Raw genomic sequence first — 25,559 nt, 5'->3', positions numbered from 1 at the left:
GTGCTTTTGCCAGCTTCACGACCTTATCCACCTCAGAGTGATGGATTTCATCAGGAGAGAATCCCTTGTAATCATGGACCACTTCTGGCCACAATTTTTTCCAGCTGGCATTCAAAGTCTCACTCTTCATCTCCTTTACGGCCTTTTGAATATTTTGGAGACACGATGCAATTGTGTACTCACGCCAGTACACCTTTAGCAAAAAGTCTTCATCTGAGTCCATAGTTTCAATAAGGTATTGCAGGGCATTTTGGGTGCAGAGAGCCTTAAAAGTGCGAATAATGCAATGATCCACTGGCTGAATGAGCGATGTGGTGTTCAGTGGCAAGAAGTCTATCTGGACGCCATCATACGTCAGGTCGACAGCATGGCCTCCAGCACTGCCCATTATCAGAAGCACTTTGAAATCAAGGCGTTTCTCTGCCAGATAAACCTTAACCTCCGGGATAAAACATTGATGAAACCAATCAGTCGTGAGGAGTTTCGTGATCCAAGCCTTAGGGTTGTGCATCCATTACACAGGCAACACATTCTTATTTTTGTTTTTTAGGGCCCTTGGGTTCTTGGACTTATAAATAAGTCCTGGCTTTATCATAAAGTCCGCAGCATTCCCACACATGATTAAAGTTACCCTATCTTTTTGGGCCTTGAAACCAGGGGCTTTTGCTTCTTCCTTCATAATGAAAGTGCGAGACGGCATCCATTTCCAGAATAAGCCCGTTTCATCCATGTTGAAAACTTGTTCAGGCTTATAGTCTCCTTCCTCGATGATGTCTTGAACGTGTTGTTCACATACTCCTTGGCTTCAGCTTTATCCGCAGAGGCGGCCTCTCCGTGCAGAGAAACGCTCTTGAGTCCAAAGCGTTTCTGAAATTTGTCAAACCAGCCCTTGCTGGCCTGAATGGGGTTGGTCTGGTTGCAGAAGCACTCGAAGGTCCTGCTTCAGCGTCGTCATCGTCATCCTCTTCTCATTCTCATCACCATCGTGATCATCCCTTTTTGCTGCTAAATGATCATACAGTTTCTTGGCCTTCATCCGGATGGTGTTTGTATCCAGTGAGATATTCTTTTTTCTGCAATCGTTTATCCAAACAGATAATGCAGACTCCATCTTCACAATGATCTTATTATGGGAAGTAACCACCCTCTTTGCTGTTTTGTTGAAAGTCACTGATGCCGTAGACCTGATATTCTTCTCATCCTTCTTTATATAGCAAACTGTAGACTCGTTGACCCCATAATGGCGGCCAACAGACGCATAGCTTCTCCCTTCCTTCAACATGTCGAGAAGTTCCACCTTCTCTTTTATGGTAAGCATCTTCCTCTGGCGCTGGGATTCACTGCCAGAATCCTTTGAAGATACAGAACGTTTGCGTGGCATCATAGGGCTTGCAATAAATTCAGTCTTTAAGGAATTTCACAAAACACAACACCACAGAGCAAAACTACGCACAGCAATCGGAGGTAGGAGTGAAGTGGACAAGGCAAGATGCTGAACATATCCACACAGTGCGGGATAGCAGACACACTGATGCTACGGTTACTGAGCCAATCAGCACCCAGGATGCATTAAGACAATGCTCTGGTTGGTCGCCTACCATCAATCAGCTAATTGTGTGCCATATACAATCTCACAGAGGCAAACGAGCTCGAGTGTACATCTCGTTTTCAGTGTAATGTATGTGTTCGTCCGCAAAAAAAAAAAATACATACTGTAAACAGTGTGCAGTATTTTATTTTGATTTAATACTCTAATGTTTGAATCATTTATTATATATTTTTATGTTCTTTGAAAAATTTTAGGCAAAAATCATTAAAATCATAAATACTATGCACATAAATAAGTATACAGTACCGCAAAAGCCCACGATCTAGCGAAAAATCCATGATAAATAATTAAATATAATATTTTTAAAAATCCCACAGTACAGTGAGGCCACGATAAGTGAACCGTGATATAGAGAGGGACTACTGTATATATATATATATATATCAGAGAAATATAAGTAATGTCAATTTCCAAAACATACTATATATTTTTCTCTTAATAAAAGTTAAAAACAGAAACTGTCAAATACTGTAAATGTTGTCCTTATGATGTCATCAAACATAATTTGAGCATTATCTGGTATTATTGTTTTAGTATCTATGATTATTTATCATCATGATTTCTGATCTAACTTGGTAGAGAATTTGAACCTTAGAAGAGAGTGGGTCTCGTCAAAACCTATTTGATACCTTGCAGAAATGGTGGGGCCCAGACACAAGTAGCTAAGGACTATCCCCCAGAGGGTTCTGTGTGCTGAAGAGGGGAACAGAGCCACAGATGGACTGACACTGATCAGGTGTGTTGCTGGAACAAAAGCAACACTGCTGGTTGGTAATCACTTTCCGAGGTATAAGAGTATATAAAAGTGGAAGGTGCACACATGAGAAGAACTCTCCTTCTCACCTCTGCACCTTGGGTCCCAAGAGCCCTATGGCTTATCTGTGCTTTCTCGTTTGTTCTATCAATGTTGTTTCTTTAGCGCCCATATAAAGTTATCACTCCAACTGATATAGTCCATTTTAGTTGAACAAGTGTGTAGTGGTCACTAGACGGATGGGCTGAACAAGGACCAGCATTTTGGATTAAGAGTAAGGGCAAAGGGTAATGTTGAGAGTTGGACAGAAGCTAGTGTAGTATATAGCAAATAGACCAGGAGGACTAGGGATCTGTCTTGTGGCCAGAGACTATCTGGGGGTTACCACAGTCTCAGGGCCTGCTCCAAAGAGGGAAATCGTTGCTTTTATTAGAGATTTGTAGGGCCCAGGACACAGGCATGGACTTTGTCAACAGTAGACATGCACAGGTCAGTTAGCTAGTTAAACAGTTACTAGTGGTTCATTTTCATTAAAAATTCAATAAATTAGAATAGGCAATAAATATTAAACTTATATACTTAACCCCCCTAAATAACTAGGATAATGTTCTAACCTGGAATTTGCTTCCACTGTCATCAGGATGAGAGCCTATCACTGGAGGAGTGAACAATTCATGTCTGTGGGTCCTCTATAAGAAAGAAAGATTCACATGAATTACTGAAGCAGACATTTAAAACTAAGATTTATTCAAATAGTACCCTGACAACACACTGTCCTTAATTTTAATGTTACTATTATATACTCTCAACAAAATTGAAAACCCACATAACTTGATGTAGAAGTCTAAAAATATAATTTTTTAAATAAAAATAAAATTATTAAAAAATTTGTAACAGTCTCTTGTGTACCTGGCAGCAGCACACTCTGGCCTGCAGGCATGAAGGCAACAAACCAAGTTGTTATCCTCAGGGAATGGGGGCCAGTGAGACAGAGTACCAACAGGTCACAATACAAAAAAAAAAACCAACAACAAAAAAACAAAGGGGCCATTTAACAAGATTCTAAATGATAAAAAAGATTTTGCTAGTAGGAATCAAAAGGAGGCTGAGACACTTCTGGCAGAGGAAGGGTTGTATCACAAGAAAGTTATAAGAGTAAAGGAGTATTCAGGAACTGTTACAAAGTTTAATACAGTTAGAGCATGAGGTGTGTGAGGCAGAATGTCAGACAAGGCAAGAGATTAGCTGGAGCCTCTGTTTGGAAAACCCTCCATACCCTTGTGGGTCCGTGTACTTTAGGTAGAGTTGATGCCCCTTCCCCCTTCTATAAGCAGGCCACCAACGCCTAATGAATCAAAGTACTCCACGTCTTTGGTCAGTGATTGGTTCAGGACTGAGCAAGGGCCTCAAGCTGCGCCAAAAAGAAAGTGTTGCTAAGGTTACTAGTGGCCATCTCTGTCACCTCAGAACTTGTTAGAATATAAAATGAATGTTAAAAGTTGCTGGGAGATGGAAAGAGGTAGATGTCTCATGATGTTGTGTGAGCACCTGGATCAACCCATGCTTGAAACAGTTGGACCTCCAGACTTCTTTCTGTTTCAGTCCATTTGAGTTTCTGTAACCTCCAATAAAAGAGCCCTGACAGTGCAAGACTTTGCATGCCAAGCAAAGAAGTTTGTCTTATAGACAATGGAAAACAAAGATTTTGAAGTAAAATAACAATAAAATCAGATTTCTTTCAGGAAGACAATTGTGATGAAAATATGAATGGGCTAAAATAAAATGTAACCCTTTTATTTCACAGATGAGAAAAAAATGAGGCTCAGAGGTTAAGTGACATACTCAGAATAATATAAAAGGCTTTAAAACATAATTTTTAAAAAGAGAAATGTATTTACTGAGCATCTTCTCTGTGAAAAGCACTGTGCCAAACGGGGTAGAGGAAACAAACAAGGAGTCTGCAGTTGATAACAGGGATAAGAACCTCAAATGTAAGACAGGGCCAACTCTAGGAAGGGACATAGGGGAACTAATGAGTAGTCAGTGGTTTAAAGCAAGAAGAGACTGCAACAAACTGAAGATCAAGAAGGGCCCCAGAAGAGGAATTTGAGAGGAGTCTTCCAGAATTAGGAGGGTTTCAACAATAGAGAAAAGAGGGAAGAGCTGTCTAGAGAGGGAATAGTCTAAGCAAAGTCACAGAACAGTGGAAAAAAAACAATAATTCCAGTCTTCAGTTTTGGCCCCAGCATGGTATGATTAGAGAAAAAGTAGAGATAAGGCCAAAAATGTGTGACATCTCAAATATTATGTATAATTTGTATTTAATTCAATAGACTTCCTGGAAAGAATTCCGTGCCAAGTCATGACATGATTAGAGCTAGATCTCAGGAAGGTCAACCTGGCAGCATTATGCAGGCAATGGAAGGAAGTCAGAACAGATATCCTGGTGCTCATTCTCCAGCCTTTTCACTGCTATGCCTGTTGCCAGTCCTCTCCTCGAACTTTTTTTTTCCTTTTTTTAAAAGGGTTTATTCCTTGAACATTTTTGCGTCTGCCATATAACACCATCCTAGCCTGGCGCCCAGTTTCTATCCTCTTCCTTTTTCTATTGCCTGTTCCTCTCAGGATCCCACCCCTATTACTGCACGCAGATGTACCCTAAATTTCTCTCTACCAGATGGATTTCTTTGGTCCAGACAAACCTTTTACCTGATACCCACTATAAATTTAAATGTTTAAAACAGAACCTGTCATCATCTTCCTCAAACATTCTCTTATCCCTATTTGTTAACATATTACCATTATTCTACCATTGTACTCTCTCAGATTCAAAACCATAACTATCTTTGAATCTTCACTCTCGCCCTTCTCTTTCACATCCAGCCAGTCACACTGAACTATGGCTTCCAGTGCTGTCCCCTAGTCTACGTCACTTGCCATTTCCTTCATCCTGGCTATCATTTATGCCAGGACTAATACCACAGACTCTTGTGAGTTTTCTCTCACACTCTAGCTCACCCAAAAATATTCTGGTAGAAGTGCTAAAAAAGAACAAAAACAAAAAATAACCCCACCCAGCTGTGATTGAGTCTCTCTGGTATTACAAGGCTCCTTATACCAAGAGAACAGAGTCCCAACTCCCAAGAATGCCATCCAAGGCACACCCACAATTTAGCTCTCACTTGCCTTTCCAAGTTATCCCATAATGCTTCTCTTCAAGAGCCTTCCTCTCCACACAAAGTGGACTGATTATTCATTATATCCTGAACAGAGTCCACATTTTCCTTTTGCTGTGTCTGTGTTCACATCACATTTCCCCACTGCCTCAAGAGCAAAGCAATCAATGCCCATGTCGAGTGTCATCATTTCCATGAAGACTTCCCTGATATTTCCACTGAGTGAGTTCTGTTTGTAACTCTTGTACAGTATGTGTAAAATTCTACTTTATATTTTATTCGTGCAAATGTCTTTAATTTCATAGACAATAAGCTGCCTGAAAGTAGTCTAGAGTTGTAGGCAAAAATTGAGCTTCAGAGTCAGACAGACTGGATTAAAACCCTGTCTCTACTTACTACGATCTTTGGGCAAGTTACTAAACTTCTCTAGATTTCAGTTTCCTCATCTGTAAAATGGGAATAATAGCATTTATACATACATTGATATTATGATGATTAAATAATGTCCATAAAGTGATAAACAGTGCCTGGCATATCAAAAGCATGTAATAAATGTTAGCTACTATTTTTATCATTATCATGATTGCTAAGGGGAAAGTATCTCTTTTATTTCCGAATCCCTTACAAGGTCTCAAACATAGAGAGCTCAGTAACAGCCTATTGAATGAAAAACTTTATAGATTACAAAATTCCATCCCTTAGTTATCTCCAAGTCTTACCTAAACTGAAATGGTCTCTTCCTGCCCCACCCCCGACAACTTACCTGGTGCAAAATGGTGTATCGTTCACGAAATAGCTCTGCTTTATCTCTTGCTGTTCCAAATAAATTCGGTGCAGGGTGGTTGGTCATTAATAGACTACAAGAAAGGAATACCTATTTATGACTATCAGAATACACAAAGTAGGACAAATGAAATATGAGACTACATACCTTCTGAAAAAATGTACACTTGGAAATTAGCTTAAAATCAATAGATGGAATACTTACGGAAGAAATTTTTTTCTTTCTGAATTGTACACAAAGCGTGGAATGTCAAATGCTCCTATGATATTGAAAATATGTTCTCTGAAAAACATCCCACAAAAACATAGACCTCATTTACTAAAACATGCGTATTCTAGATGAACATGAAAACTTGCATTATAACCTTATGTCACACACAGATACTTTTTTTACAGGTCATGTACACAATTTCTCATAGCATCAAAAATAATATGACCCTGGCTTCTGTGGCTCAGTGGATTGAGCGTCGGCCTGCGAACCAAGTGTTGCTGGTTCGATTCCCAGTCAGGGTACATGACTAGGTTACACGTCAGGTCCCCAGTTGGGGGTGCGAGTGAGAGGCAACCACACAGTGATGTTTCTCTCCCTCTCTTTCTCCTTTCCCCCCTCTCTAAAAATAAAATAAACAAACAAATAAATAAATAATATAAAAAAAAAATAATAATATGGGAGTCAAAGGTTTAGCCTGTGTTTTCTTCTCTGCCAGTATTCCAAGCAAACAAAAAAATTAACAAGTTAACTTCTAATTAAGAACATCATGTGTTGAAAAAGAACATTTACGTATAAAAAGTCATAGTTGAAAAAAATCTTTCCCCATATGTAGTACTTTTATGAGTTACAATATTATTAAAGGATAAGATTAATTTTTCAACAATTTTTATTCCAAAATATTGTGCAAAAAGTCTTAGAAAACAGTGTAAAATAGAAAAAGAAGCCCTCCCCAAATTTTGGTCACATCCTTGACACTTACAGTTAAAGAAGCCAAACCAAGAAGATAATTTTACTTTCAATACTGTTAATAACATACCCATATTGGTCCATAAAATTTTATCTCTTTATCTCTGAAACTGAAAATGGTCCAAAATGTTCCTACTACCCTGGTGGTAGCGTTAGGTATAGAGTAGTAGAGAATCCTGGACTTGAAGAAAACCTAGAATGCATGCACAGCTCCTCCATTTTCTAGCAAGTTATTGAACTCATTATGGTATTTCTTCATCTATAAAAATGAGAGCTTCTCTCATACTATAATACGACTTTTTGACAGATGAAGTTGTAAAGATTGTTTACCATTCAGTCCCTACTGGATCTCTACATTGGCTGACTGGAACATATAAATAGATATCAATAGCTGGACAGAAACAACTGATAACTTTAATGTCTATTTTATAACTATCATCTTTACACTTTGATATAATTATTTTGAATTTTTACTGATGGCTGTAAGGGCACATCACTATACTCTAGTATCTTAAATACCAAGTTTCCAATGATAAAGTTAAAATTTCACACTTTCTCTATTGTTTTAGCAGCTCTTAATTCTGACAGGGAACTAAAACTACTGACCAAAATGAGAGTAATGACTCCTTTCAGTTATCTCCATTGCCCTAAATAGGGAACAAATTTTCCCAGATATTTTTCTCCCAGTTAAACCCTGTGACTTTGCAAAGAAGTGTCATATTCAAAAAGGAGGAAAGAAGGGGGACACTTAAAGAACTACAACCCAGGAAAATGATTGCCATGTAAACTCCTAAGCTCTAATAGCACGAAGTGGAGGAAAGTCATAAAACTAAGGTTCTATCTCATTTGCCATTCACCATGTGACCCAAGTTAAGTCTCTGAACTTCTCTGGGTTCAGCACTTTCCTAAGAGCAAAAGTGAATTATATTTCTGAATATTCAATTCAATTCATTTATAACCTACAGAATATAATGTTGGATAAGAGGTAAAAAGTAGTCATGGTACAAAATACACAATGATCTCAAATCCTAGGAAAAAAGAGTAAAGATGAGTCATTTAATAATGAGGTTTCTAATGCAGGCTATCACTTTAAAGGAAACACTAGGAAGTAACCACTATAGAAATGCTGTAATTTCCCCATGAAAATAATTTAAAATAAGCACTCAATAACAGCTCCAACATGGGGGGAAAGCTCATTTTTTCCACATACATGGTTTCATCTACTGACTGACTGCATTCCTGGACCGCGGCTTCCACTACACATCGTTCAATCATGTTGGATGACACTGAAAAGAGAATTTCAAAGTCAAATTTTAAAAACAGGTGTAAAAATTAGTTCTTCCCACAGATAGCTTTTTTTCCTACAAATAATCTGCAGATACTAACCTGGGGGTTCTCATTACATAGTTTTTAGAAGGAAAAAAATATTAGAACTTTAACAAAAGCCAAACCTCAAATGCCTTAATTTTCCACACTCAAATACGTACACTTGTAGTACCTTAATATAGTCATATGCCCTACAGTTCTAAATATTGTTTAGTAACATTGTAAGCTCCTAAGTTTAATAAGTTTACATTTGTGTAAGTTTTTATCACGTGCCATGATAGTAACAATACTAACAGTAACAGCTACTATCTATTAAGCCCTTAGTAAATGTGTGTGTGGCACTGTGCTCAGTACTTTACCAGCATTCTCCCATTAGAGACACTCTATGATTGATGTTCATATGCCCATATCTTACAGATGGGGAAAGTGCAACTTTGGGAGGTTGAACTACCTGACCGAGAACATAGCCAAAAGGACTGAAGAGCAACACAGACCCAAACCTGATTCCAAAGTGGGCACCCTTAACCACTTTGGTATGTTCTCAGGCAAAATATGTGCCATCTTAATTTTACAAATACTAATTTTCTAAATTTAATCATTTCCTAAATTTTCAACTATAAAGGAATTTTTGAAAGCAAAGTTCTATTTAAAATTCTGCCTTTAGAAATGAAAATGAAATATAATAGCAAATTTTCCTGTATCATAAAACAGGTCTCTTTCTATATAATAGAAGAAACTGACATCTATCTACCATATGCAAGCAAGCTGCACCCACTTCTCTCCTTCAGTGCTCTAGAAACAGTGGACATTTTTTTTTTAGAAGGGCATTCCTCCTTTGTAAGCCCAAAATTGTGGCAAAAGGCTAAGTACTTAACAAAAAGATCCCTGAAGAAAGGCTGAAGCAAGAAGGGAGTTAGCCCTGCTCACTTACCCCACCCCCCATTTTAAGAGTACCTAAGTTAAGTAAGCCAAAGTTATATGCATGCAGCAAGACAAAAGTGACCATAAAGGACCAGATCAAAATCAGAAGGTAAGTGCAGAAACGTGGTGGGGACAGCTCCATGATGGGGAAGAACTGTAAAAGCGTCTCTAAGGAATGTACTGAGGTTCCAAAGGAACTAGAAGTTACCCCTTGGGAAGAAGTACTTCCAGGGGTGTGTTCCATAAGACTGGGATATCTTAATACTCAATCTTCGCCCAAACCCATGTGGCTTGGTTGGTTGGACATCGTCTCACAAAGAGAAAGGTTGCAGTTCGATTTCAGGTCAGGGTGCACACCTGGATTGCTGTTTGATCCCAGGTCAGGGTGTGTGCAAGACACAATCAATCGATGTTTCTCTCCCTCTCTTTCTCCCTCCCTTGCCCTCTCTCTAAAAATAAATAAATAAACAAATCTCTAAAAAAAATACTGACTCCTCAACTTCCACTTAAATCTATAAATCTATAAGTTCTATACGGCTAAAGAAGTAATTAACAACTTAAGAGCCAACAGAATGTTACTTACGGGGTTGCTTTTCAACTGCATCGATGATTTTTTCCAGTGCATCTTCAAGCTCTACTTCACTGACAGACTGAAGAGCTTCTGTGAGGTATTTAATAGCTTCACTGATAAGAGAGAGCAAGAAAAGATGAGGCAGGTGATTGGTAATTAAGGTTAAAAGATTTATGACAAAAACCGGCAAACACTCATCATTCTGGCATTGAAATCAAGATCCTCTCACTCCTCCCTGCAAGCAGTAGCTACCTTTCTAGCACTGAACAAATTCTTCCTTCTGTGCCCTGTCAACCCAACCATTCTTAAAGCCCCAAATCACATCCTTCTTTTAAGAAGCCTTACTAGACCAGCTCTACCTGCTGCAATCTCCCCTTCCATCTTGAAATTGTTAAAAATCTCACTTTTATATACCTTAGAACTGATACATTATATTAGCCTCATGCAATTTATTACCTTACATTCAAGGCAAACCTTCATCTGCTTCAGTGTCCTGAACATAACAAGCATTTAAGCAACACTCATTAAATTATATGAATCTCCCCAACCAAAAAAAAAAAGAACCTCAATAAAGCTGAAGTTTAAAAAATTACTACATGAATCCCTGATTTAAATACCAATAGTGCTCAGAATGAGCACTGTGTTAAACAATTAGCTAATTACATGCCATTCTATACTTGGCAGCACACAACTTTATACTTTATGTCAATACTATTATATTCATCACACTAATTGTTTTGTATCTCAGGTTGCTTGTTGATTGTTTCATGTGTGGGTGTCACGTATCTCCGACTTATTATATCAATAAATGATACTCCTTGAGAAATGGAACTGTGTCATCCCTTGGCAGAGTGCTAAGCACACCATAAGAATTTCATGTTGAGTCCCTAAAATCACATACATTTTGGGTGACTCTTGGGATAGCTCTTAGGATAGACCAAAGGCCATAAAGCTATACAGGATGTGGTCCTGCCTACTCTCTTTAGACTCATCCAGTATCTGAAATTTTCTGGTACTCTCCTGCCTCAGGGTCTTAAAATGGTCATTTCCCTCCCACTCTTTTCCTCACCTAGTCAAATCTTGCTCATCCTTTAAAACTCAGCTCAAACCAATCTTCAATAAAGCCCCAATGACTCCACAGCATTTATACACCCAAGTATACACTATACTAGCACTTCTTTCCTCAAATACTTTTCACAATTGAAATTCAATAATTGTGAATTATTTAATATCCATGGTAGACAGACTTCTAAGATAACCTCTGATAATCCATGCCTCCTGGTTCACATCCATGTGCAATCCCCTCCCCTTGAATGTAAGCTGAACCTAGTGACTTGGGATAATAATTTACTGTATTGTGATTTTAAAACTAAAATTTTATGAGTGACAGTATGTCACTTCAATGATTAGGTTACAAAAGACTGTGACTTCCATCTTGCGAGCAGGCTCTCTCTTACTGGGTTTGATAAAGCAAGCTGCCATGCTGGGGAGGCCCAAACGGCAAGGAACTAAGGGTGGGCTCCAACCAACAGCCAGCAAGGACTGAGGCCCAGCCCAACAGTCCGGGAGGAACTGAATACTACCAAGCACTGAAAAACTTGAAAGTGAATTCTACCCAATTGACATCTGAGATGATCCCAACCCAACCACAGCCTTGTGAGACCTGGAAGCAGAGGACCCAGCTAAGCCTGCTTATGACTGACCCACGGGAAATGTGAGAAAATATAAGTGTGTGCTGTTTGAAACTTTTAAGTTTTGGTATAATTTGTTATGCAGCAATAAATAACGAATGCACTAGCTGCCTCCGAAGCTCCACAGTGTCTTACTTTCTTTACTCTCTTACCACAGTACAGTGCTCTTCAGCTAATAGATTTCAGTGTATTTCTGACAATTAGGTAATTAATGAATGATAGCTTAACATTAGGTCAAATTCTAAGTGAAAAGAGAGAAAAACTGATCAGTTGCTCATATTTTCAAAATGTCAGGGATCAAGTGAATAAAATTCATTATTTTCTCCCAGAGCATATCCACTTTTGCCCTTGTTAACCACTAACCCAAAGGCAAAGTTGAAAGTCCCATAAAACTCATCATTACAAAAACAACGAAACAAAACTCTTCACACACAACAAGAGTAATGAAAATTTGGTACAGAAAAGTATATCCCATCTGGCAGGTATTTGAAGATGTATTTTTTTTTAAAGCAGATTTAGTAAGAAAGATCGTGGAAAGGTTCATTCTGTAGGTCCTAGAAAACACAGATATGGCCAGGAAACCTATCAGAAAAGTTCTAAATAAAGTCAAGGAAGGAAGGAAGGAAGGAAGGAAGGAAGGAAGGAAGGAAGGAAGGAAGGGTGGGAGGGAGAGGAAGGAAGGGAGGAAGAGAAGGGAAGAAAAAGAAAAATATATCACCCAGGAGGAGAGCTAGATACATGCTTCAAACCTACCCATTTTTTAACTCTCCAGGAACTGTCTCTGGAATAATACCTGATTCAAAACTGAGAAGGTGCCAGGACCTACAATTTCTGCAATAATATAAGTTGACAGCTACTGACGTGCATATGGGCTTTCCCAGGTCTTTCGTTTGATGTCTCCGTAGCACAGCTCTGATCCCCATTTTACAGAGGCAAAGAATTCATGGCTGACAGGTGCCGAACTCACAGTGCTAACAAACCGCTGCTGCGACACAGTTTGGCACCTGCAGGAGGGGAGCCTCGTCCCGCCTGGGAGAAACTTTCCGACTCTGTGCCAACGTCGGAGAAACCTAGGAAGGCATCGCAGCCTGACCACCGTGCCAAAAACACTTAGCTTCTTAGAGCTTTTTAAGGGTCTCTGCCATTTAAGGTCAAATCCTCTCCCGGTGCACGGAAAGTCGCGCTGCCCCGCGCGGTAGCTTGGCCCTGGCTCTCCCCTCCGGTTCCGCAAGCTGCCCGAGCCACTCACCCCCGGAGCAGCAAGCCGCGCAGCTTGAAGGCAGACAACGCCCGGCTCCTCAATCGCTCCGGCGCCATGTTCACGTTTTGGCGCCACCGGCGCGGCCCCGCCCCTTCCCGGGGGCGCTCCGCCCCTGTCCCGGCCGGCCTCCGGCCCGCGAGGATTATGTACTCTGCTTCCCTGGCGCAAAGTACTCCGGCTTCTCGTGCCTGGCGGCTGCAGTCCCTCCCACACTCTGTGGGCTGAAGGAGGACAGGACTCTGAACTCCTTTTTTGCCGTAGACCGAAGGACGTGAGCCTCGTTCCCTGTGTCTGGTTAAAAATGTGCTTACCTCATCCCAGGTGCATCGATGAGCCACTCTCAGCGCTGCCCTAGATCTTACATGATTCTGGTCGAGCTCACCGCGGACCTAGGGTTCCTTGCGTACTTATCACAGGCCCCGAAAGTACTCTGTGTTGCCACCTAGTTTTCCCCGATATTCCCTCAAAATTGCTAAAAATCACTATCATTCCCACCTGCCCTGCTTTTTATTTACACTGAGGGTTTCCTATGCGCCATAAACTTGTCACAAATGCTGTGAATGTATTAATTGCTGTATGGTCATAAATTCTAATGAGTTGTGTGCTATTTTATCAACATCCTTATTTTACAGATGAGAAAACTGAGACACCAAGACGGTAGATGGCTGGATCAAAATGAAAGTTTCAGAAAGTGGTGGAGCTAGGATTTGAACTCAATCTGATACCAGCAAGTAGACTGTTAATCTGCCACACTTCAAAAGGCTTGCTCCAATGAGTTAAATAAAACCATGGAATGTTTGTAGGTGAACACGCAGTCTTATAAAACATGAGGATGATTTTGAGTTGTATGTTAACTTCCAGGCTATATGGTTAACATAAATTTAAAAAAAAAAAGGTATGGTAAAGGAGGGGAAGTGTGTGTGTGTGTGTGTGTGTGTGTGTACATGTACTTGCTTTTGCATTTAGAAAAAAACCTCTGGCCCTGGTCCGTGTGGGTTGGTTGGTTGGAGCATCATCCTATGGACCAAAAGGTCACAGGTTGATTACAGGTAAGGGCACATACTAAGTTTCCAGTTGGATCCCCAGTAGGGCACCTCTGCAAGGCAACCTATGGATGTTTCGCTCTCACATCCATGTTTCTTTCTCTCTCATCAATAAATCTTTCCTAGGGTGAGGATTAAGAAAAAAAAAAAAAAAAACCCGACTGAGATGCCAAAGGTGAAAGATAAAGACAGAGTCCTGGGGGCAGCAAGAGAGAGGTGGAGAGTTGCCTATGGGGGGGGGGGTGCCTATAGGACTATCAACTGATTTCTCAGAGGACATTTTGCAGTCAGAAAGGGACTGGCCAGCAGTATTCAATGTGATGAGAAGCAACCTACAACCAAGATTACTCTTAACCAGCAAAGCTATCATTTGGAATGGAAGGGCAGATGAAGTGCTTTCCAGACAAGGTGAAGTTAAAGGAGTTCATCTTCACTAAGCCATTATTATATGAAATGTCAAAGGGACTTACTTAAGAAAAAGAAGATCAAAACTATGAACACTAAAATGACAACAAACAACTATCAACAACTGAATCTAAAAAATAAAAACACAATCCAACCAAGCAAACCAGAATAGGAACAGAATCATAGCTATGGGGATTATTTGGAGGGTTATCAGCTGGGAGGGGTGTGGGGGAGTAATGGGGAAATGGTGCAGGGACTAAGAAGCATAATCTGTTGGTACAAAATAGACGGGGATGTTAAGAATGATATAGTAAAGGGTGAAGTCAAAGAACTTATATGCACGACCCATGGACATGAAGTAAGGCTGGAGGGAAGGGGGTTACTGGGCAGAGGGGAGCAAAGGGGAAAAAATTTGAACTACTGTAACAACATAATAAAATATACTTTTTAAAAAACCCTCTGGAATATTACACTAGATACTAAAAACATAGTTAACCATAAAGGGCAGGAAGGGATAAGGATGGCAGTGAGAATTTCCTTTGTAGTGAGAGGTTTAACTGTCAACAATGATGTTTAACATTTTCAAAATATATAAAAGAAAAAATAAAGTTAAAAGCATACCCAGACCAAAATACCTTACTGTATATTAAATTGGTAACATAACATCATAGAGAAAAGTGATTTTTGACCCAGTTTTCTGTATATTTTCAGTATAATATAAAGACAAAAAACATCCAAAAATTTCCTAAATTCTATCAAACAACCAACAGCTGGCCACAGTGAGCTCCTGGCCTAGAACTACCATCAGACAACTTAGATTCACAGCTTGGTTTTGCCTGGGAATCTCCAAGCCCAGCACAAGTAGCAGCCATCTCAGTTTGCTTTATAGCTCAGGCAGGGTTCCCCCAGCAAAACACAGGTGGGGGTTGACCTTGGCCTGCACCCACCTGGGAAACTCCAGGGCCTGAGCACCCAGTGGACAGCTACAGACCATGTCAGAGCACAACCGCCCTGCCCCTGCACAGCTGATCCTCCATGGAGGGCGAAGGTTGGTGGTAAGTGGTCACAGTCAATCCTTGAAGCTGAGTGACCTGGGTAAATTCCTCTCATTGACCAGCCAAAAGCAACCAAAGCTCAACTACAAGCGGAGGATGTACTCAGCCCACATGAAGGATGCACCTCCAGTACTCAGCTTGAGTGATAGGGGAGGCTGTGCCACTGAACCCTACAGGACACCTACTATATCAGGCCATGATACCAAGACAGGAGTCATATCAGATCTATATAATACATAGAAACAAACACAGGGAGGCTGCCAAAATGAAGAGACAAAGAAATATAGCCCAAATGAAAAAACAGATCAAAACTTCAGAAAAATAGCTAAACAAAATGGAGATAAGCAATCTATCAGGTACAGAGTTCAAAACACTGGTTATAAGAATGCTCAAGGAACTTAGGACCTCAACACCATAAAAAATAGTCAGAAGTGAAGGATACACTAATTGAAATAAAGAACAATTACAGTGAAACAACAGTAGAGTAAATGAAGCCAAGAATAAAATCAATGATTTAGAACATAAAGAAACAAAGAAACAATCAGAACCACAAGAGAAAAAAAATCTAAAAAAATGAGGATAGTGTGAGCAGCCTGGGGGACAACTTCAAGCATTCCAATATTCGCATCATAGCAGTGCCAGAAGGAGAAGAAAAAGAGCAAGAAATTGGAAATCTATTTGAAAAAAATAATGAAAGAAAACTTTCCTAATTTGTTGAAGGAAATAGACATGCAAGTTCAGGAAGCACAGAGAGTCCAAAACAAGATGGATGCGAAGAGGCCCACTCCAAGACACATCATAATTAAAAGGCCAAAAGTTAAACATAAAGAGAGAATCTTAAAATCAGCAAGAGAAAAGCAGATAATTACTTACAAAGGATTTCCCATAAGACTGTTGACTTATTTCTCACAAGAAACTTTTCAGGCTAGAAGGGACTGGAAAGAAATATTCCAAGTCATGAAGAGTGGGACCTGCAACCAAGATTGCTCTACCCAGCAAAACTATCATTTAGAATCAAAGACAGATAAAGAGCTTCCCAGACAAGAAAAAACTAAAGGAGTTCGTCATCACCAAAGCACTACATATGAAATGTTAATGAGACTTATAAGAAAAAGAAGGTCAAAACTAAGAACAATAAAATGTCAATAAGTACATATCTATCAATAATTCAATCTAAAAAACAAACTAAGGAAACAAGAAGAACAGAGACAGAATCACAGGTACAGAGAGCATTTTGATGGTTGACAGATGCAAGGAAGGAATTAGGGAATGAGTGACGAGGTGAGGAGACTAAGAAGCACAAATAGGTAGTTACAGAATAGCCACGGGGATGTAAAGTACAGTATAGGAAATGGAGTAGCCAAAGAACCTATACGCATGACCCATGGACATGAACAATGGTGTGGGGATTGCCTGAGGGAGCAGGGGTCCTGGGTGGAGGCAAGCAAAGGGGGAAAATTGGGACAACTGTAATAGCATAATAAAATAATTTTTAAAAACTTCTTAAATAAAAAATAAAAATAATAAATGTTGTAGTATGAAACTAAAAAAGGTAAGTAAACTCTCTATGAATGTAGAACTATGCCAAGATAATAAACTGCAAAGTAGTATAAAAATAGATTAACTTAGAGTCAATACTCATTATTCCAGGTAGCTTTATTCTGCATAGTTGTCACCAACATTGATTATGAGTACTCAATCATTGTTCCGAGGTTCCTATGAGCCTATTCTCACAACATTTTCATCAACTCATCAATATACATAAGCTTATTTTACATGTGCTTATGTTTAAAGACATCTTCAATATATATTATCAATTATGAACATTAAACTGAGGGCCCACAGCACTATGATTTGTGCCTGAAAGAAGCTTATCTAACACATCTATTTCCTCCATGAGGCACATCACAGCCTTCCTGTGCCTTGGAACACTAATCAGCCCATGAGCACTATGCTTGGAGGCCACTTTGAACAAAATCACAAAGAGAAATTGAAAAATGTGGATACTGTGGCACTAAATGTACCTCAAAAAGACACTTTAAAAAAAATAGTATAAGAAGGGGTGAATGACAAAGCAGAACATCACCTTGTTCAAATTCACCTGGGAACATGTGATGGGCAACAAATTTTTGAGTGTTCTGCAAATGTTCACAAGTGACTGTGACAGCCCCCAGTATTGATTTGGGTGTTACAAGGAAATTTTAGTAAATAGGTGAATTCGCAAATATAGAACACAAAAATAAAGATTGACTGTATTTTCTTAACCACCAGAAGGATAAACAAGAAACAAATGGTTATTGTGGGCAGAAAAATGGAAGGAATAAGAATACAAAATGCGAAAACTGCCCACCGGCAAGCAGAGGTGCCCTCAGCCCGCCCGCCCAGGCACGTAAACGGCCTGCCCAATGGCGCACAGAGGCATCTGGGGTTTGCCCGCCCTGGCACGCAACCAGTATGCCCACTGCTGCCCCTTGCTGGTGCACAGTAGAGCCTGTGACCCGCCCACCCCTGGCCTGCATGAGGGAGTGCACTCGCCCCTGGCTGAGGCCAAAGGAGGGTGAAGTGAACTAGAGATGCTTTGTAAGAGTTTTGGTTGCTGGGTCTGGAGAAAGAGCTGGGAGAGCAGCAGGCTAGATCCTAGTGCAGAATCATACCCACTGCTACAGGATAAATCTCTTAAGCAGGCTACTCCCCCAAGTGGCATCAGCTGGAGGCAGCAGCTCAACAACTATATATAAGAAGGTCACACCACAAAGGCAGGAAATAAAAGCAGGTCATCTAACAACAGAAACAACAAGAAGAGCCACCCAAAATGGGGAGAAGGAGAAATAACACCCCAACAAAAGGAAAGGAGGAATTCCCAGAAGGAGAGATAGGTGAAATAGAGGCAAGCAAACTATCAGACCTGGAATTCAAAACAATGGTAATGAGAAACCTCAATGAACTCAACAAAATCAGAGAAAACTACAACAAACTCCATGGGAGCTACAAAGAACTCCAGGGAAACTACAAAGAACTCCAGGAGAGCTAGAAGGGACTTACTACACCAGCATGAAAAAGGACATAGAAACTATCAGTAAAAGCCAGGAAGAAATGAAAATACAATTTCTGAACTGTAGAACACAGTAGAAGCAATCAAAAGCAGGCTATATGAAGCAGAGGACAACGTAGAAAAAATTCCCAGACAGTGCAACAAAATGAAAAAAGGCCGAAGAAGAATTAAGAGGGTCTAAGAGAGCTTCAGGACAATTTGAAACACAACAATATCCATATCATTGTGATACCAGGAGAAGAAGAGGAGCAAGGGATAGAAAACCTCTTTGAAAAACTAATGACAGAAAACTTCCTGAACACGAGAAGAGAAAAAGTCTCACAAGTACAGGAAGCACAGAGGGTCCCAATGAAGATGAACCCAAGGAGGCCCACTCCAAGGCACATCATAATTAAAATGACAACATTCAAAGACAAAGAGAGAATCCTAAAAGCAGCAAGAGGAAAACAGCAAATAGCATACAAGGGATGTCTGATAAGGCTATCAGCTGATTTCTCAACAGGAACACTACAAGCCAGAAGGGAATGGCAAGAAATATTCCAAGCAATGAAAAACAAAGGCCTACAACCAAGAATACTCTACCCAGCAAAGCTCTCTTTCAAAATGGAATGTGAAATAAAGAGTTTCCCAGACAAAGGAAGGCTAAAAGAATACATCTTCCCCAAACCAGTATTGCAAGAGATGCTAAAGGGCCTGCTTTAAGAAGAAGAAAAAGAGAGAGGGAGAGGAACACTGGTACAAAAGGAATGAATAAGTACCTGTCAATAATAACCTTAAATGTAAATGGATTAAATACTCCAATTAAAAGGCATAGGGTAGCAGAATGGATATGAAAAGATGACCTACATTTATGCTGTCTACAAGAGACACACCTCAGAAAAAAAAAGAAAGAAAAGATATACACAGACTGAAAGTGAAGGGATGGAAAAAAGTATTTCAAGCAAATGGACATGAAAAAAAAGCTGGGGTAGCAATACTTATATCAGACAAAACAGATTTCACAACAAAGGCCATAAAAAGAGACAAAGAAGGACATTTCATAATACTTAAGGGAAAAATCCATCAGGAAGATGTAATCCTGGTAAACATATGTGCACCCAACATAGGAGCACCCAAATATATGAGGAAAATCTTGGAAGACTACAAGAAAGATGTAGACAGCAACACACTCATAGTAGGGGACTTTAACACCCCATTGTCAACAATGGACAGATCTTCAGAGCAAAGAAACACCAAGGATATTGAGGCATTGAATAACACTCTATATCAAATGGACTTAGTTGATATATATAGAACTTTCACTCCAAAGAAGCAAAGTATACATTCTTTTCAAGTGCAGATGGAACATTTTCAAAGATAGACCACATGATAGGACACAAAACAAGCCTCAACAAATTCAAGAAAATTGAAATTATATCAAGCATCTTCTCAGGTCACAAAACCTTGACGCTGGAAATCAACCTCAAGAAAAAAAACTCAAAGACATTCAAACTCATGGAGAATGAATAACATGCTATTAAATCATGAATGGGTTAACAATGACATCAAGGAAGAAATCAAGAAGTTTCTGGAAACAGATGAATACACAACAGTCCAAACCTATGGGACACAGCAAAAGAAGTCCTGAGAGGAAAGTTTATAGCAGTACAGGCCTACATAAAAAGGATAGAAGAATCAAATAAAAAAATCTAACCGTACAGTTACAAGAACTAGAATAACAACAACAAACAAAGCCCAGAGCTTGTAGAAGGAAGGAAATCCTCAAGATAAGTGCAGAATTAAATGACATAGGGACGAAACAAACAATTCAGAAGATCAATAAAACTAGGAGCTGGTTTTTTGAAAAAATTAACAAAACCAGCAAGCCTTTAACCAGGCTCATGAAGATAAAGTAGAGAGGACCCAACTAAGCAAAATCAGAAATGAAAGAGGAGAAATCACAACAGATATCACAGAAATATAAAGGATTGTAAGAAATTATTACAAACAACTGTATGGCAAGAAACTTGACAACCTAGATGAAATGGACAAATTTATAGAAACATAATCTTCCAGAACTGAACCAAGAAGAAGCAAAAAGCCTGAACAGACCAATAACAAAGAGTGAAATTGAAGCAGTAATCAAAAAATTCCCAGCACACAAAAGCCCTGGACTGGATTGCTTCACAGGCAAATTTTACAAAACATTTAGGGAAGAACTAATGCCTACCATTCTCAAACTATTCCAAAAAATCCAAGAAGAGAGAGGACTCCCAAACTCTTTCTATGAAGCCAGTATTATCCTAAATCCAAAATGAGGTCAAGACACAACAAAGAAAGAAAACTACAGGCTAATATTGCTGATGAACATAGATGCTAAAATTCTCAACCAAATATTTGCAAACACATTAAAAAGATCATACACCGTGGTTAAGTGGGATTCATTCAGGGATGCAAGGATGGTTTAATATTCGCAAATCAATAAACAGAATACACCATGTAAACAAAATGAAAGACAAAAACCACATGATCATATCAATAGATGCGGAAAAAGCATTTGCTAAAGTTCAACACCCATTTATGATGAGAACACTCAGCAAAATGGGAATAGAGGGAGCAAAGCTCAACATAATAAAGGCCATATATGAGAAACCTGAAGCCAACACCATTATAAGTGGACAAAAACTGAAAGCATCTCCCCCTGAGATCAGGAACAAGACAAGAATATCCACTCTCTCCACTCCTATTAAACATTGTCTTGGAAGTTCTAGCCACAGCAATCAGACAAGAAAAAGAATTAAAGGGCATCCAAATTGGAAAAGATGAAGTAAAACTGTCATTATTTGCAGATGACATGATAGTGTACATAGAAAACCCTAAAGACTCCACTAAAAAACTACCTGACATAGTAAGTGAATTTAGCAAAAGAGCAGGGTATAAAGTCAATATTCAGAGATTGAAGGCGTTTCTATACACCAATAATAAAATATCAGAGACAGAAACTAAAAAATATCCCATTTACTATAGCAACAAAAAAAATTAAAGTACCTAGGAATAATCTAAACCAAAGAGATAAAAGACCTATACTCAGAAAACTGTAGAGAAAAATTAAGGAAGATACAAATAAATGGAAGTGTATACCATGTTCATGTCCCTGGCTGGTTTGGCTCCGTGGATTGAGCGTCGGCCTGCGAGCTAAGTGTCGCTGGTTCGATCTTCCAGTCAGGGCACATCAGAGAAGGAAAACTCTGATTCCAAAAAACCTCCGCTGCCTTGCAGCATACCTCTTCAGGGGAAAGGCTAAGGGAGTAAACCCCGACAGAAAATCCGGAGCCGGAGTCCCTAAGGCGGTTTGACGTTGTAGTCAACACCGGCAACTCCTGCGGCGCACCTGAAGCCAAGCTGTATTGACTCCGTCTTTCCCTTGGATCCTTCAGCTGCGAAGAGAGGGGGGGGTCTGCTGCATGGGCAACAGCAGACCCTCCATATCACCCTGCCCAGGCTCTGTAGCTTCAGCTTCACTGGAGTCGATTCAACACGGGAGGAGACAGATACCGTGTCACTCCCGAGTCGGACTGCACAACCATTCTCGGTGGTGCAGATAGACTCTTAAGAAGCTACACCATCATCTCTCGAGACGGACGGCTGCCGATACGATACGATATACCATGTTCATGGATGGGAAGAATCAACATCATTAAAATGTCCATACTACCCAAAGCAATTTACAGATTCAATGCAATCCCTATTAAAATACCAGTGACATATTTCACAGACCTATAACAAATACTTCAAAAATTTATATGGAACCAAAGAAGACACCGAATAGCCAAAGCAATCTTGAGACAGAAGAACACAGTGGGAGGAATCACAGTACCTGACATCAAACTATACTACAAGTCCACTGTAATCAAAACAGTCTGGTCCTGGCATAAGAACAGACATATAGATCAATGGAACAGAGTAGAGAGCCCAGAAATAAACCCGGGTCTATATGGTCAACTAATATTTGACGAAGGGGGAAGGAACATAAAATGGAATGAGAAGAGCCTCTTCAACAAATAGTGCTGGGAGAGCTGGACAGGGATGCACAAAAAAATGAAACTAGACAACCAACTTACACCACACACCAGAATAAACTCAAGATGGATCAAAGACTTAAATGTAAGCCATGACACCATAAAAGTCCTAGAGGAAACATAGGCAGGAAAATTTCAGATATCCCACGTAGCAATATTTTCACTGATATATCTCCTAAGGCAAAGGAAATAAAGGAAAGAATAAACAAATGGGACTAAATCAAAGAAAAGGGTTTCTGCTCAGCAAAAGAAGACTTCAGCAAGATGAAAAGGGAACCAACCATATGGGAAAACATATTTGCCAATGATACCTCAGACAAGGGATTGATTTCCAAAGTATATAAGGAACTTATATGTCTCAACACCAAGAAGACAGACAACCCAATTAAAAAATGGTTAAAGGACCTGAACAAACACTTCTCCAAAGAGTACATACAGAGGGTCCATAGGCATATGAAAGAATGCTCAACATCACTAGCCATCAGAGAGATGCAAATAAAAACTATGAGATACCACTTTACACCAGTCAGAATTGTCATCATCAACAAATCAACAAACAACAAGTGCTAGTGAGGAGGTGCAGTCACTATGGAAAACAGTATGGAATTTCCTCAAAAAACTAACAACGAACTGTCTTTTGATCCAGCAATTTCATTGCTAGGATTATACCCAAAGAATCCTGAAATCTCAATTTAAAAGAACTTTTGCAGCCCCATGTTCATGGCAGCGCTATTTACAACAGCCAAGTGCTGGAAACAGCCTAAGTGCCCATCTGTAGATGAGTGGATCAAAAAACCTTGGTATATTTACACCATGGAATACTATGCAGCAGAAAGAAAAAGGGAACTCCTGCCATTTGCGATAACAAGGATGGAACTAGAGAAAATTATGCCTAGCGAAATAAGCCAGGCAACAAAAGACAAATACATATGATATCACCTAATACACGAAACCAATGAACAACACAAACAAACCCGCGAAACTGAGCCAGAGGCATGTAAACAAGGAACAGACCAGTTACCAGGGGAGAGGGGGAAGGCGAAGGATTTGTAAAGAAACTAGTATAAATAACACATGGGCATGTACCATGAGGTGGGGATTGACTGTGGGAGAAGGGGTGGGTTGGGAGGGGGCGAGAAATGGGGGAAAAAGTGGGACAACTGTAATAGAAAAACAATAAATAAATTTAAAAAAAGATATCAAAACAGAATTAAAAAAAAAGAATATAAAATGCTAAAACCATTAGGTAAAAGGACAGGATATTTGCATGGTTCCAATTAACACCCTAAAGACCAGAAGCAAATAATACACAGGCAAAACTTAATTTTAAAACCAATCTTCAGAGGTTACCACCTTAACCAAGCGTCAAACTTGCCACAAATAGTGGGCTAATTTGACATTGTTACTGTTATAATGCAATATAACATACACAACATCACTTCTGAAGTATTCTTGCCAAAAATTTTAGTCTCAGTTTAATTAAATCTTGATCTAACTTCTGGTTTAAGGAAATTACTTTTAAGTATCTCTCAAACCTATCCACTTCCTCCTTACGTGGGGCCCTTACTAGGACACCAATTTTGCCATCAGAATAAATGTTCTAAAACATAATTCTTATTATATCGATTCCCTACTGAAAATGCTCCAGATCTCCTTATATTAGGATGAAGCGAACAATGCATCTCTTTTTCTCTCTCCTGTTCCATCTGCTAGGAACACTTTCCCCCCTCTTCACCTCAGTTTGCCTAAACAACTTCCATTCATCTTTTAGTTCTTAGCTTACACTCTGCTTTCTCTTGGGAACATCCCCTGTCTTTCCCAAATCTGAGTTGGGGACGCTGTGAATTTCATGTCTAGGGTAATGCTGCAGAGAAGAAAATTAGCATGCTCCATGGGGAGAATATCCATAAATCTGTAAGTGGAATTATTTCTGTAGCAGTAGGAGTTTAAAGCCAAAGGGGACTATGAGATTATAAACCTTCTAAGAATTCACAAAAATCTTGGTGCGGGCTTTGGAATTCCACTGCAGGTGGAAAGAGGATTTCTGGGACAGAGGTTACATATATTAATAACAACGATGACTACTACCACTGCTACTACCATTTACTGAACACCTAGCTGAGTGCTTACACCAGAGCAGTGCTATGTGCTATCTATCTTTCTGCCTTAAGTCCTGACTGCTCAACCATGCAAAGTAAATGTTCTAACAACCGAGTTACATTATTCACTCCCTGCTTAAGATCATTTTGGCCTTATAGTTAATGTTCAGGCTCAGCATGACAAACAAGGCTGTGTGATCCCCTATTCCAACTGTTTCCTTGGCTGCATCCCACATTTTAGAGTTAAAAACAAACAAACAACTCAGGTGTCTCCCTTTGTGAACTTGATAGATCACAACTTTCCTGCCTGTTATTCTGCTGTATTTTTGTCTACTTTTCTACTATACTTCTCATCCCACATAGCATGAATTTCTTTACATATATTTCCCAATATCTGGACTTTAAAGCCTCTATATAACTATGTCAGCCCCTGTAGTAGATCTATGTCTCATGCATTTTAAAATTCACTTTTTCACCATTTATTTAATCAACAAATATTCCAGTCTAAAATAGCCACAGCATGAACTATCTATAGCAAGCAAGCACTTAATAAATGCATAGTGAATAAATGAATGAATTAACTTGTTCTGAGTGGTGGGCAGTCACAACCTCTTCGAAGAGTGGCATTGGACAAGTGCATTTACAGGCACTGGTAGAATTATGACCTTTCCTCCTTGCCTTAGTTTTACTTTGGTAACATCATTTTATAACAAGGGTTAGCCAACTTTTTGTGCAGGGGGCCACAGAGTAATTGTTTTCAGCAGTGTGAGTTGTATGGTCTTGGTTGCACCTCCTCA

At 39.5% G+C, this 25,559-nt stretch overlaps 1 protein-coding gene across 1 annotated transcript in view; it reads right to left on the bottom strand.

The window, feature by feature from the left end:
• POLE2 (DNA polymerase epsilon 2, accessory subunit) overlaps positions 1-13,126 on the bottom strand; it is a 32,195-nt gene extending 19,069 nt beyond the window's left edge. Inside the window, exons 1-6 of the mRNA XM_090271821.1 lie at positions 13,039-13,126; positions 10,111-10,211; positions 8,491-8,566; positions 6,528-6,605; positions 6,303-6,396; positions 2,978-3,052 (exon numbers count right to left, since the gene is read on the bottom strand). Of these exons, the coding sequence (XP_090127947.1) occupies positions 2,978-3,052; positions 6,303-6,396; positions 6,528-6,605; positions 8,491-8,566; positions 10,111-10,211; positions 13,039-13,106 (492 nt within the window). The 5' untranslated portion in view covers positions 13,107-13,126. The remainder of the gene's footprint in view (positions 1-2,977; positions 3,053-6,302; positions 6,397-6,527; positions 6,606-8,490; positions 8,567-10,110; positions 10,212-13,038) is intronic.
• Between the last annotated feature and the right edge of the window lie 12,433 nt (positions 13,127-25,559).

Source organism: Furipterus horrens, unplaced genomic scaffold (assembly GCF_987537825.1).
Source record: "Furipterus horrens unplaced genomic scaffold, mFurHor1.1.pri manual_scaffold_3, whole genome shotgun sequence".
Taxonomy (NCBI): Eukaryota; Metazoa; Chordata; class Mammalia; order Chiroptera; family Furipteridae; genus Furipterus; species Furipterus horrens.
The sequence above is the reverse complement of the archived record's forward strand: the minus strand, read 5'-3'. Positions and strand labels throughout refer to the sequence as shown.